The following is a 13,366-nucleotide window of genomic DNA, read 5'->3' as shown; positions in this document are numbered from 1 at the left end:
AGAAACTAACACAACACTGTAAAACAACGGTGCTCCAATACAATTTTTAAAAAATGAAAAAGCTAATAATCTTAGAAAAACACACAGAGTAATCTAGTCACTGCCTTGCCCAAAAGGCTTTAATGATTTTAAAGCCCCAAATCCTTAATGAGGGATATAACGTGCCCGGGTAACCTGGCTCTAGCTCCTCTCTGGGTGCTTCTCACCCACCTCCCCTCCTCCTTTGCTTGCTGAGCCTCTGCCTACTGGCTTTTCCCTTCCTTTGAATTGGCCAAGTTCCTCCACTGCTCAGTGCCCTGCCCCTCCATGCACCATCCTCCACACATGGAAGCCTCTCCCTCACCCATCCAGCTAACCTCCTCATCTGCCAGGTATCAACTGCAAGATCTTTCTCAGAGAACGTTTCCTTGACATCTCAGGCTAGATACGATCCGCCTGTGGTTTTTCATTGCCAATTATGGTTTTCCTTCATGGCATTTATCACACAGCTGTAGGTAAATAGGCATGTGTGTAGTTTATTAATTTGAGTTTTCTCTGACCAGACTAGAAGCATCTGGAGGTGGGTGGGGGGCGGTGTGTGGTCTTGCTCACCAGTGTCTCTCTTTTGTCTGGGACCATGACTGTTCTAGCAGATGTCCAATAAATCCTTGCTCATGAACAGTTACTATAAGCTGGCTGTGTGTGGCTGGGTGTACACTGAGGCTGTAGAACTGGGCAATGCCAACCTGCTAATCTAGGTATCTGCTCCATGAATTAATCGTCAAACTTCCTGGGTGTCCTGTCTAAGAATGTAGGCATCTATGGTGCAGACCGTTCAGAATCTCAAGCTGGTGTTTTCTCTCCTATTCCCATCTCGGTACTCTGTGTGAGAGATCGGGATAGGGAACAACCCCGGCTAGTGTTCTTAGATATTTGAGATGCTGTCAGGAACATCAGCTGGATGTTCATCCAAGCTTTTAATGTAAGGCTTCTCTCTCCCCTGGGTCACTGGTATGGTGTCACTTTGAGAAAGTTATCAGTTCAGAGCAATGGGTTTCTACCTTGGATGGCTTCTGAGAAGTCCTAGAAAAGCTTTTAGGCCCCTCCTTTCCTCAGTGCTCCCACCTTCTGTTGGTGAAGTGTCCCCAGCTCCCTCAGCATGAGTCCCCACTCTCACTCTCAGAGATAGCTTGGTGTGGTGTGCGTTGCTGGAGCCCCAGATCTGAAGGGTTTATCTGTTGACTGAATGGACAGAATTTCCCCCAAAGGACCATGATGGAACCAGCTTTGTGAGGATATGGAAAAGAGGAAATGGGGGTCTCCTGCTGAGTTGTGACTTTGCCAAGGAGTGGTGGTACCATGTGGATCTTGACTCTCTGTGCGGGACACTGGGTTGGTAGAACTGCCTCTAACTGGAGGCCCATCTATACTCTTCTTTGGAAGCTCACAATCCCTCATGTGATAGAGGCCAAGCAATGCACGGTATGGTGGATTTGGCAGAGTTGGGAGCTCTGGAGAAGGGTGAACCCCCAGCAACAGGCAAAACTGTCCATTCTTTGAGACAGTGTCAGTAACAGGCTTCACCCTGAGTGCTCTGCCTTCTGATTCACAGCCCTGAGTGACCTGGGGACCTTGTCCAAGTTTCCTGTCCCTGTCAAACAGAAGGTCAAAGGTTTCACATTCTGTGGCTCATAGTTGTTCTCTCGCTGCTGGCCTCTGCCTTTTGGGTGAGCTGTAGCTGAAGGTATAGCCCAGCGCTGCAGGCCAAGCCTCTGGTGTTGGACCACTGGGGCTGGGTGCTCTAAGGTCACATTAATGTCCCTCCCTGTTCTTGCTATTGGCTTGGCCAACGTGATATTTGGGATGGAGAGAAGAGTTCAGGACAGAACTGGACATCCTTGCAATGATGCCCTACTTCTCCAGCCTCCCTCCTGTTCCTGTGCAGGGTGTTGACTTCTGCTGGTCCCCTGGTCGTGGGCATGGAGGGACACTTTAGGTGGCAGTGCAGAGCCTTCCAGTGCCCCTGGGCTCTGTCCACGGGAGCCTCACATGCTCTCTCTGGTCTCTTCCCCTGCATGAACAGGGGAAGCATGAACAACTCTGCAGGTCAGAAGGATCAACTCCAAATAGCTCTTATGTTGCTCCCACCACAACTGATGCTGGGGAGATGATGTTGCTGACTCTCATAGCGTTGCCTTGTGCTGTGTGATTTCCTTTCTCATTCTCTCTGATCACCACTTTCTGTCCTCATCAACTGGTTACACCTCTGGGGGAATATGGCTCTTAGGGCAGGAGGACTTGGATGACATCTCTCCCCAGCAAAGGGTTAATACCCACTCCTCTCTTTGGGCATTGATCTGCTGTAACTGTGGGTGGTGGTGAAGAGGGAAGGTAGGGCCCCATCCAGGACCCCAGTTTGCTTCTCAACCCCTGCTACCCTTCCCTCCCTCCAAGTCGGGCATAATGTTGTGATGTTGAGGGGTGACAGGTTAGGTCCTCTGGCCTTAATGCTGCCGTTTCTGCTTCCTCCAGGTCACCCCACCTGCCTGCAGTTCACTCTGAACATGACCGAGGCTGTCAAGACCTACAAGTGGCAGTGCATAGAATGCAAGTCCTGCATCCTCTGTGGGACCTCGGAGAATGATGTGAGTGTGGGTTTCCCACGTGGGAGGGGAAATCCAAGGAGCTGGGAGTCCTTTGAGGATGGAGAGGAAAGTGGGATTCTCATCATTGGACTCCTGGGGAAAATATCCATCAGGACCCTTCCCCCCTTGACTTTTGCCTTGAGGACCCTTGGGACCCTTGTGCTACAATGACCTTGGCTACTCTTTGTGCCGCTAGAGACAGGTGCAGGAGGTGATGGCTGGAGATTGCCTTGCTGGCTTTCAGCCCTCAAGGGGTCAGTGGTAGACAATGGTGCCCATCGCTTACTGTTGGGATGTGCTTGGCTTTTTACACTACATTCTGGAATGTGTCATCTCATTTGGTTTAAATATTAAGTATAATAAATGCAGAATTAAAAAAAAACACTTTTATGGACAATTTCAAACATATACAAAGATAGAGAAAATAATGAGACTTGTGTACCCCATCACCAGCTTCAACAATGATCAGTACATGTCCACTCTTGTATTGTAAATGTTGCCACCTCTTTTGCATGAAATTATACTCCTAGTCATAATATCATTGTACCTGACAATATTCCATACATATCTTAAAAAGATAAAGACTACTTTTTAAAAGATTGTGAATGTATTTTAACAAGTTGAAAACATAAGGATTTACTTTTTAACAAAAATAACCAAAATATTAACATAGATTTAAGAAATCAACAATTACTTAATATAATCAAACATCCAGTCAATATTTCTATTGCCTTGATTGTCTTAAATATTGCCTTAATTATCTTAAATTGTTTCTAAATGTTTTTATTATGGTTTATTTGAATTGGGATTCAAATAAGGCCATGCATTGCCAATTAATTGGTATGTCTTTAAAGTTTCTTTTAATACATAGGGTTTCCCTTCATTTTGCTCTTTTTTCCCCCCTTGATTTTTTGTTAAAGAAATCAGTTTATTTGTTCAATAGAGTTTCCCGTGATTTTATTTTACTGACTGCATCCCTATGGTCGCGTTTGACATTTTCTTCTGTCTCTTGTATTTCTTGTATGATGGTGCTTAGAGCTAGAAGCTTGATCAGATCCAGGCTCTCTCTCTTTTTCTCTGCCTCTTTAGTATATAAAAATAATAAGATTACTTAATAAACAGTGGTGTATACTTTCATCAGGAGGTACGTAATACCTGGTATCTCTCTTTTTGTGAAGGTAGCAACTGTTGGTGATCTTCAGACATTGACTATTTTATTAGGGATTGTAAATAGTGATATTCTTAATCTATGATTTCTTCTTCTTTGTTTAATAGCTGGAGTAATTCTACAAAGAGAAACTTTCCAAGCCTTGTATTTGGTTACCCTCAGCTATAGGTTATTTAGAAAAAGCAGGATAAATACTTGATTCTTTTCCTTCATCAGTTTTCAAAATAAGGGAGTGTATTCAACACCTATTCATGATCAAAACACTCAAGAAAATAGAAATTGTGGGATACTTTCTTAACATGATAAATTTTTTATATCTTAGAATTAAAGCCTTTATCTTGTTTAATAGAGAAATGCTAGAGGCATTTCTAAGATTAGGAACCAGGTAAGGATGCCCACTAATGCTATTACTACTCATTACTCTGGAGGTATTAGCTAATGCAACTAGGTAAGAGATAACAAGTATAAGAATTGTAACAAATGAGAAAGTTTTTCTCTATTTCATAAACTATGATAGTGTATCTGGGAAGGTCTAGAGAATCAACAATAAAGCTAACTCAAACATTAAAAGTAGCAATATATAAAATTATCATACAGAAATTAATAGCCCTCATATGCACAAATAATAACCAGTTAGAAGACATTATGGTAGAGAAGCTCCACTTACAATAGCAAAAAAAGGAGAAATATTTAGAAATAAACTTAGCTGTGAGTACATAAGACCTAAATAAGGAAAAATTTTAAATGCTCTTGAAAAGACATAGAAATATATTTGAACAAATGAAGACATAGAATGATCTTGGATAGAATGACTCAAATTGTAAAGACTTCAGTTCTTCCTAAGTTAATTTATAAATTTGATTGAAACCCAATAAATTAACTGACATGCTTTTTAATGGAACTAGACAAGTTGATACTAAAATTCATATGGAAAAAATGCAAGATTAGCCAATGAAAGACTGAAAGACAACAGACTATGAAGGGAGTCTAGCCCTACCAGACATTAAAACATAGTATAATGCCTCTGAAATTAAAACAGTATAGACAAAAAGACCAATGGAATGGAATAGAAAATCCACAGATCAACCCAATTACCTATGGACATTTAGTGTAAGCAAAAGGTTAATCTTCCCCGTACCTCAGACGGTAAAGAATCTGCTTGCAGTGTGGAAGATCCAGGTTTGATCCCTGGGTTGGGAATACCTACTAGAGAAGGGCATGGCAACCCACTCCAGTATTCTTGCCTGGAGAATCCCATGGACAGAGGAGCCTGGCGAGCTACAGTCCATGGGGTTGCAAAGAGCCAGACACAACTGAGCGGTTAACACTAACACACACCCACAAAGGTTGTATCTAAAATTATTGGATCAAAGATAGACATTTTCATGAATGGTACTGGGACCATAGGGTAACCATTTGGGAAAAGATAAACTTAGGTCCATATCTCATGTAATACAGGAGAACGGTCTTCATGTGAACTGGGGATATAATGCTGGAGAGGGTGTGGAGAAAAGGGAACCCTCTTACACTGTTGGTGGGAATGCAAACTAGTACAGCCACTATGGAGAACAGTGTGGAGATTCCTTAAAAAACTGGGAATAGAACTGCCATATGACCCAGCAATCCCACTGCTGGGCATATACACCGAGGAAACCAGAATTGAAAGAGACACATGTACCCCAATGTTCATCGCAACACTGTTTACAATAGCCAAGACATGGAAGCAACCTAGATGTCCATCAGCAGACGAATGGATAAGGAAGCTGTGGTACATATACACAATGGAATATTACTCAGCCATTAAAAAAAATACATTTGAATTGTTTCTACTGAGATGGATGAAACTGGAGCCCATTATACAGAGTGAAGTAAGCCAGAAAGAAAAACAACAATACAGTATACTAATGCATATATATGGAATTTGAAAGATGGTAACGATAACCCTATATGCGAGACAGAATAAGAGACACAGATGCAAAGAACAATTTTATGGACTCTGAGGGAGAAGGTGAGGGTGGGACGTTCTGGGAGAATAGCATTGAAACATGTATATTATCATATGTGAAACAGAACACCATTCCATGTTCGATGCATGAGACAAGGGCTCAGGGCTGGGGCAATGGGATGACCCAGAGGGATGGGATGGGGAGGGAGGTGGGTGGGGGGTCCAGGAGGGGGAACACATGTAAACCCATGGCTGATTCATGTCATGTATGGCAAAAACTATTACAATGTTGTAAAGTAATTAGCCCCCAACTAAAATAAATAAATTTATAAAAAAACAAACAAACAAACAAAAAAGTAAAACCACATTAGTACCAGAAGAAAACATGGGTAAATTCTTCTCTAATCTAAATATAAGGTAAGATTTTCTGTGATTCAGAATTCGGTAGGAATAAAAGAAAATGTTGACAAATCTGACCACATAAACATCTGCATAGTAAAGAACACAATAAACTAAAAAGACAACTGACAAACTGGGAGAAAATATTTGCAGCATATACTGCAGATAAAGGTGGCAGTGTATAATATAATAAAGAACCCTCAAAGTTTGAAGGACAAAGGATCATAAACTTGATAGAAAATGAAAAATGTGAAAGATAGTTCACAAAAGATATAAAAATGGCCCTTACACATGTGGGAAAAAATGGTTTGAACACATGCATAATTAAAGAAATTTAACTATAAACAGAATTGAGATATCCTTTCTTACCCATAAAATTAGGGGAAAAAAGTATGACAGTGTATTCTGTTGATGAAGTTGCGGGAAAGCTGGCACCCTTATGCATTGTCAGCAGGAAAACAAAGTGGTACAACCCTTTGTTGTACCAATACCTAACACAACCACTGTGCACTTACCTTTAGACTCAGCTGTCTCACCTATCCTATCCTAAAGATACACCCATAACACTGTGGAAATACATACGCATAAGGTTCTTCATGATCACATTGTTTATAACTGCAAAATATTAGAAATGACCTAAATGCTCATACACAGTATGGGTGAATAAAGGATGGCACAAACAACAACAGCAACAACACAAGATCATCTTTATGAATCAATATGGAGTGATTTCCAGGATATGTTGTTAAATAAAAAAGCAAAGTAAAAATATCTGTAGTACGTGGCCATTTTTGTAAGAAAGGATAAGAAAATATATCTTTTTTAATTGTGTAAGAGAAATAGAAGAAGGATAAATAAGAAACTAGAAAGATTGGTTATTGTCAGAGTGAGTGGGAATGTACATCCCAGAAAAGGATTCCCGTTCTACTGGAACTGTAGCCATAGGTGAATTCTGGTTCTTAAATACTTAGGAGTAAGAAACCCTTAAATTGTGCTTCTCGTGGGGGATAGGATGCGCTGTTTTTTGGTTTTTTTTCTCTTTTTTTGGTAATACTGGCAGGCAGTTATCTGAGAAGCAAATGGAAAAGAAGAGATCATGGTGCTAGACAATTATCAACCCATGAATGATACATTTAAACCCACAGATACCTTGGTTTCCCTCTGAGAAAGTCTAAACCAGGATCTCCTGTCTTCTTATTTAAGTAGGAGTTGTCAATGTATTCCAGATATTAGTAATATTGTTTCTCACATCTCTCCCTGTTTCCTGTCCCTCTTCTAACTTGTTTCTCCTCATATCATCCCTAAATCATATTGTAATTTAGCTTACTTGAGTTCTGACAATAATGGTGTAACCCTTGAAATAGACCATACCATTTTCATTTTCATCCTGCATTTCTGACTGCTGCTTCTTAGCCTCTGTTTTGTCTGCCTGTCCTTAACTTTGGTGTTCCCCAAGCCTCTATTCTTGATCTTCTCCTCAGTAACTTTTTTGAGTTCTTGGTTTTTCAGAAAATTCAAAGAAAGCTATGGATTTACTTTTTCCTTAGAAAAATGTACATTTGGACTTGTATGCAAAATTGTTCATTTAATTTCAAGGAGTTCATGGACACCCCTCCATGAGCACAAGTTCAAGAACATCTGCTTTCACATACTCTGGGCTTCTTCTCCCAGGACCTTCATTGCCATCTCATCACCAAAGACTCCCTAACCCATATCTCATGCTCAGGCCTCTCTCCTGATCTCCAGCTGCCTTCAGGGCGTCCTCACCAGGTGATCTGTAGATCTACAGGACATGTTTATAGCTGAGGTTGCCTTCTGCTTCCCACAGGCCTGCTCCTCTGCTCATGGCTTAATGGATGGCTACATCATCTGGCTTGCTGACCAAGACCACAACCTAGGAGACACCCTTGATTTCTTCCTTTTCACTCTCTACAGCTAATCAATGACTCTCAAATGGAAGCAGACCTCTTTTCTCTCCCCCAGCCCATAACCCTAGTTCAAACCATCATCGTAAGTTATCTCTTACCTGGATGACTACAGTAGCCTCCTAAGTGGTCTTCCGGCCTCAAGAACCAATCTCTCTCCACCTGGGCATCTATTCTGATACAGTAGCTAGTGAGAACTTTCTAAATTGCAAGTCTAACCATGTCACTCCTCTGTTGCTAACCCTTTGAAAGCTTCCCATTGTGTCCTATTGACAGGTCTTAGCATGATAAAAAAAGAGATCTTTCATGGTCTCTCCTGCCTCACTGCTTGCTCACAGGGGTTTCCAACTTCTATACTTTTTCCAGGATTTCTAAACTGGTGAAAGCCAAGGTGAGATTTGATACAAAACTCTGCAGACGTCTTATAAGCCATCAAAGCAGACCCAAAGATAACTGAATAGAACAGGGCTGAACCTGGAGAATGCAGACCAGGTCACAAACACTTACTGAGTAGCTCCTATGCACAAGGAAGTTCTGAAGGAGATGTGGAGATGAGTAAGACAAGGTCTGCCCCAAAGGCTGTGCAACCTCTGCAGGCGTGGACAAAAGAGCCGTGTTCCAAATGGACTGTGTGCAGATGTCTACCACATGCCAGGCTTGGCAGCATAAAGTAAAGTGCAATTGAATGTCATAAGAAAGAGAAAGTACATGAGAATGCAAGAGGGGTCAGAGAACTTCCATTTGAGTAGATTAGTGAAGTTTTTGTAGCACTGAAGTGTTTGAAGACTTGAAGAGTGGTTAGGGAATAGTCCAGAAGAGAAGGGGCCAGGGACTGGGAGAGCCTCCAAACAGAGAGAACTACAGGAGCAAAGGTGTCAACTGTGTCCTTGGAAGTTAACCACAGTGCCAGAAAGGCCTATTCTCATCTGGGCTCCAACCTCCAGCCTCCAAGGAGGCTTTTAGGAGCTGACAGGTGGCATAATATCACTTGCATTTCTGTAGTAATGAAACCCTGAAAAGGTTCTGAGGTGTCATGGATGTTACAAGCAAGCATGCTGCCCATTTCATAAATGGAAAGAGTGAGGTCCAGAGCAATTCAGTTAAGATTTGCAAACATTTAGAGTACTTTCTATTCACTAGGCAATTATCCTGAGGAATACAGAAATGCATTAAATTAATTTTCTACCCTTGTGGAGGCAGAATTGTTGGTGATATGAGTTCAGAAGCATGAAGAATCCCTTTAGGCTTGGATGTGAGATGGTGGGCTAGGGGGGCTTCTTGGAGGAAGAATGATTTGAGCAGAACATTTACGTGGGAGTAGGGTTTGCATAGTTCAGAAGACAGATGGGGGAATTCCAGGTGTGGACAAAGCACATGGCATGTTCAGAGGGAAGTGAGGACTCCAAATGGGACTGGGAAACAGGTATCCAGGGAGGTTGATTGATGGAAATAAGCTGGTGGCATAGGTCAGTGGGGGCCAGAAAAAATAATTAACCTAAATAATTCCATATTTCTTCTTCTTCTTCTATGCTGTGTTCCACCAGGACCAGCTACTCTTTTGCGATGACTGTGACCGTGGCTACCACATGTACTGTTTAAATCCCCCCGTGGCTGAGCCCCCAGAAGGTAATAATGATGAGGTCACCAATAACAACAGCAGCTACTTCTACCACTTCCTGAGCCCTCACTTAAAAGTGCAGGCCTTGTGCTAAGAGCTTCACATATCTTGTCTCATTTAATTGTCATAACCTTTCAAGGTAGGTATGACCACTCTCGTTTTACAGATCATGCAACTAAGGCCCAGTTCAACCGGTTGAAATTCCAGCTTGAAGGCCAAGGAGATGTTTCCCAGGCCTATGACTGAGATGATGGGAGAGGTGTGAGTTTCTAGGGGAAACTTGTCCAGAGCCGGTGATGCTGGTTAAGAGGTACAACCAAGGAAGCAGGGTCTTCACTGCTGCTCAGCCAATCATCTCTGTGCACTTAATATTTTCTGAGCAGCGTTATTCTGCTGAGCAACAGACTTCAGCATGTTTTCGGAACTGGGACTCGGTCTCTGGATCATGAAAGTCAAAATAAAATGGGGCTGATAAAAAGTTTAGGGCCGAGGGGTGGGGCTTGAGGCTTGGGAAGGGGCTGCTTGTAATGTCATCTTGTTTCTTGTAGGGAGCTGGAGCTGCCACTTATGCTGGGAACTGCTCAAAGAAAAAGCCTCAGCCTTCGGCTGCCAGGCCTAGGGTCCCTGGTCACACATAGAAGGTGACTTGTCACTGGAGAGGCTGAAGCAGAGCCCAGTTCAAACCCGATCAAGCCCCTACTCCCGTATATCCAGACAGACCAACTGTAAGGAGGAACGTCAGTCAGTAACCACAGAGCACGTGGACACAGGGCATCAAGGGGCGAGGTGTCTGCTTACCTCCTACATGCAGGTTTCCATTCTTCAGCCAGCCCCCCACCCCTTGTTTCTGCCAGAAAGATGGTAAACTTTTGAAGAATGACCCCAGCCACAGCCCTGTGGACCCTCCCTCACATTTATCCTAGCACCACGGCCCTCTCACTGGTTCCCTGTTTTAAGGTCCCATTTTGACCCATCAGTCACTCCTGTGTGGTTCGGTGTTTCGTATTATCTATGGTGTTCCAAGAAACCTTCACACAGCCTCCCTGCCCTCAGCTTTGTCTTTTCATCCCGAAGTCAGCAGAGGAACAAAAGTCTGTGGAGAAGTTTTTATTTATTACAAACCTCCCTGGAAACTTCTAGACTTGGGACCTGGAGGCCATCTAGATGGTGAAGCCCTGAAATCCCTCCTGGTACCTCCGTCTCTTTGAAGAGGAACTTTTTGCTGCTTTCTGCACCCCCAGCAGATATCCAGTGATGTCCACAGCCAGGGGTGGGTCTCTAGACGGGGCTGGGGAGGGAGGGGGAGGCCATGAGAGGTGGGCGGAAACGCTGTGAAGGTAATTCTAAGCCCCTGTCACAGCCAGTCAGTATTTGCTGTCAGGAATGGCTTTGCAAGGGACCAGATTGTCAGAGCTGGGGCATACTTCAGGAGAGACAGGCCACAGTGTGGGCAGAGCTCTGAAGAGGTCAAGACTCTGCCTTCCACTCGGTCTGGGTCTGGAGCTTTCCCTGGTGGACCAAGAACCGGGAAGGTGAGTGAAGGCTGCCGGGTCAAGAATCTGAATGTTGGTCCCGAGGACTGCAGCTCTGAGAAACCCTTCAGTATTGACGTGACACCACGGATCCCTTTTCCTGAGTAATTCCTTCCTTCTGCATCGTGTACGTTTGCCATTGTCTGCTGAGACCCGACTCTGGGAATTTCAGGATGGGGGAGAAATGATGATTCCCTAAACAAATAACTGGGATGGTGTGATTATTTATGACCAGGGCGACCATCACGCAGAACCTTCAGCTCGAGGGCTGCTCTTGTCTCTGAAGTCCCCAGTCCATGCTGGAGTCTCCCTTTGAAAAAAAAAAATGTGTCGAGAAGAAAGAGGTGGGGAGGCGCTCAGATTCCGAGAAGTCTGTGTTGGAAGTCAGCCCTGTGGGCTGGAGCAGGCCGGGCTACCTTTGAATCTCCGCAGCAGTGGCGACGGTAGCAGCACACAATAACTGACTCATTTCTGGAAAAATCATTTGCCCAAAGGGCAGGTCTCGGTGAGCTGGACCCTCACACGTGCTCAGCTTCCTTGAAATCAGCTCCATCTCTGTGGTTCCGGCTGCTTACAACAAAGGCCCAGGTTATTTTTAGACCTTCAGCTCCTGAAAAAAGCCCTCCGGAGGCCTGGAGGCTCCAGCCACTTGGGCTACCTCTGCCCGACTGCGGCCTTCACGCCAGGACTTGGCAAGAGCCCTCCTTCCCAGCTAACTGCTCTTGGCCAGTGGACCCGGGGCAGCCTGGCGAGGAGCCAAGCTGTGTGGGTCTCTCTTGGGTCCTCTGCAGGGTGACCTGTGGCCAGAGGTGGAGGTCAGTCTCTTGCAGGGGCCTGTGGCCTCAGAGGGAGTTACACAGGGACATAATGATCTCGTTTAAAGGGCCGACCAGATGGGATTTCCATCTTCCTCTGGAGGGATTTCCTTCCCCCTGTTGGTTGGTGCACCCGTTTTGGATTCTGGAGGCCCAGGGAGGGTTTGGGAAGCTGCCGTGTGGTCACACCATCATCCGTTTACCCGAGAGGCTCACATTGGAGGGCCAGATTTCCTCCCCTAACGGCCCTGGCTCTCTGTCCTCCCACAAAACCCAAAGTGGGCATCCTCAAAGGCTGGTTATTGGTTTTGAAAAATCACTTTGATTTAATTTTAGGAAAAAAGTCGTCAAGCTGTTCGCAAAAGCAGCAAACGGCTTAAAAGCTTAAAAAAGCAAATCTGAAACCAAAACAGTGACCCTGCATGTGACAGACCCTCTTTGGAGAGTGTTCCCCACCTCAACACACTTGATGGGTGGGGGGGGATGGCACTATGTTCTTTCTCCAGGCACACTGGCTGCCACAGAAGCTGTGAGGTGTGATTGAGTCTCGTAGACCAAAGAGGGTGCTGGAACCTTCCACAGGGTGAGGGTGGCCAGGACTCTGCACTGAACATCAGGAAGGCCCAGGATTCCCTTTTCAGTTTCACTCCCTGCAGGATGGGCCCAATCTCTTCTTTGGAGACTCAGTTTTCACATCTGGAAAATGGGGACAGCAAAGCCGGCTGGTGAGATGGCACTTACAGGGTACTGCACGCAAAAATCATGGTCACACTGATCACCTTCTGTATTGAAAAAAGGAAGGTATTGGTCAACAGCTGCTCTTTCTTTGAGCCCCAGAAAATGAGCTGGAATCGTGGGGTACACATGGATGCTCAGGGTTTTTGTTTTACCCCTGCCACTGAGTAGCTGTGTGACCTTGGGTAAAGCACTTAATTGTCTCAACCTCAGTTTCCTCATCTGTGAAATGGAGATAATATGTGTCCTGACTGTTCCACAGTGATATCAGGAGTCTTAAAAGGCATAATGTTATATAAGTCATCATTGGAGAGCTGGGCTTGTCAGGTAGGGACCCCAAAATGATTTTCATACCCACTTTCTCATGTGAGTTCACCAAGGTTAGATGCCTTCTTGGAATCGTCATTTTGACAAAAGGGGGTTTATGTTTTAAGGAACAGTCTGCCTGTGGTCAGGGTCACTAGGTCAAGCTGTGACAAGAATATTGTGATTGAGAATGGATCTGTGGTGGAAGGTGAGGATGTACACTGGGGCTGGGGATTTCCGAATGAAGATACTCCCTTCTATAAAGTCAGTGCAGCCTAGGAATGGGTCTCTGACTTCTG

General features: G+C 44.3%; 1 protein-coding gene across 5 annotated transcripts in view; it reads left to right on the top strand.

Annotated features, from left to right (window-relative positions):
• The window catches only part of DPF3 (double PHD fingers 3), a 279,584-nt gene extending 266,616 nt beyond the window's left edge, over nt 1-12,968 (top strand). For 2 of the 5 annotated variants that reach the window (XM_081508946.1, XM_081508942.1), the window contains 3 exons: nt 2,512-2,624; nt 9,606-9,687; nt 10,228-12,968. In XM_081508946.1, the coding sequence (XP_081365072.1) occupies nt 2,512-2,624; nt 9,606-9,687; nt 10,228-10,298 (266 nt within the window). In that variant the 3' untranslated portion in view covers nt 10,299-12,968. Of the gene's footprint in view, nt 1-2,511; nt 6,417-9,605; nt 9,688-9,845; nt 9,990-10,227 lie in introns of those variants that run through there. The other 3 variants (XR_014059241.1, XM_081508945.1, XM_081508944.1) reach the window with 3 other exon arrangements.
• Nucleotides 12,969-13,366: the final 398 nt, after the last annotated feature.

Source organism: Giraffa tippelskirchi, chromosome 7, assembly GCF_054371585.1.
Source record: "Giraffa tippelskirchi isolate mGirTip1 chromosome 7, T2T-mGirTip1v1.2.pri, whole genome shotgun sequence".
Taxonomy (NCBI): Eukaryota; Metazoa; Chordata; class Mammalia; order Artiodactyla; family Giraffidae; genus Giraffa; species Giraffa tippelskirchi.
The sequence above is the reverse complement of the archived record's forward strand: the minus strand, read 5'-3'. Positions and strand labels throughout refer to the sequence as shown.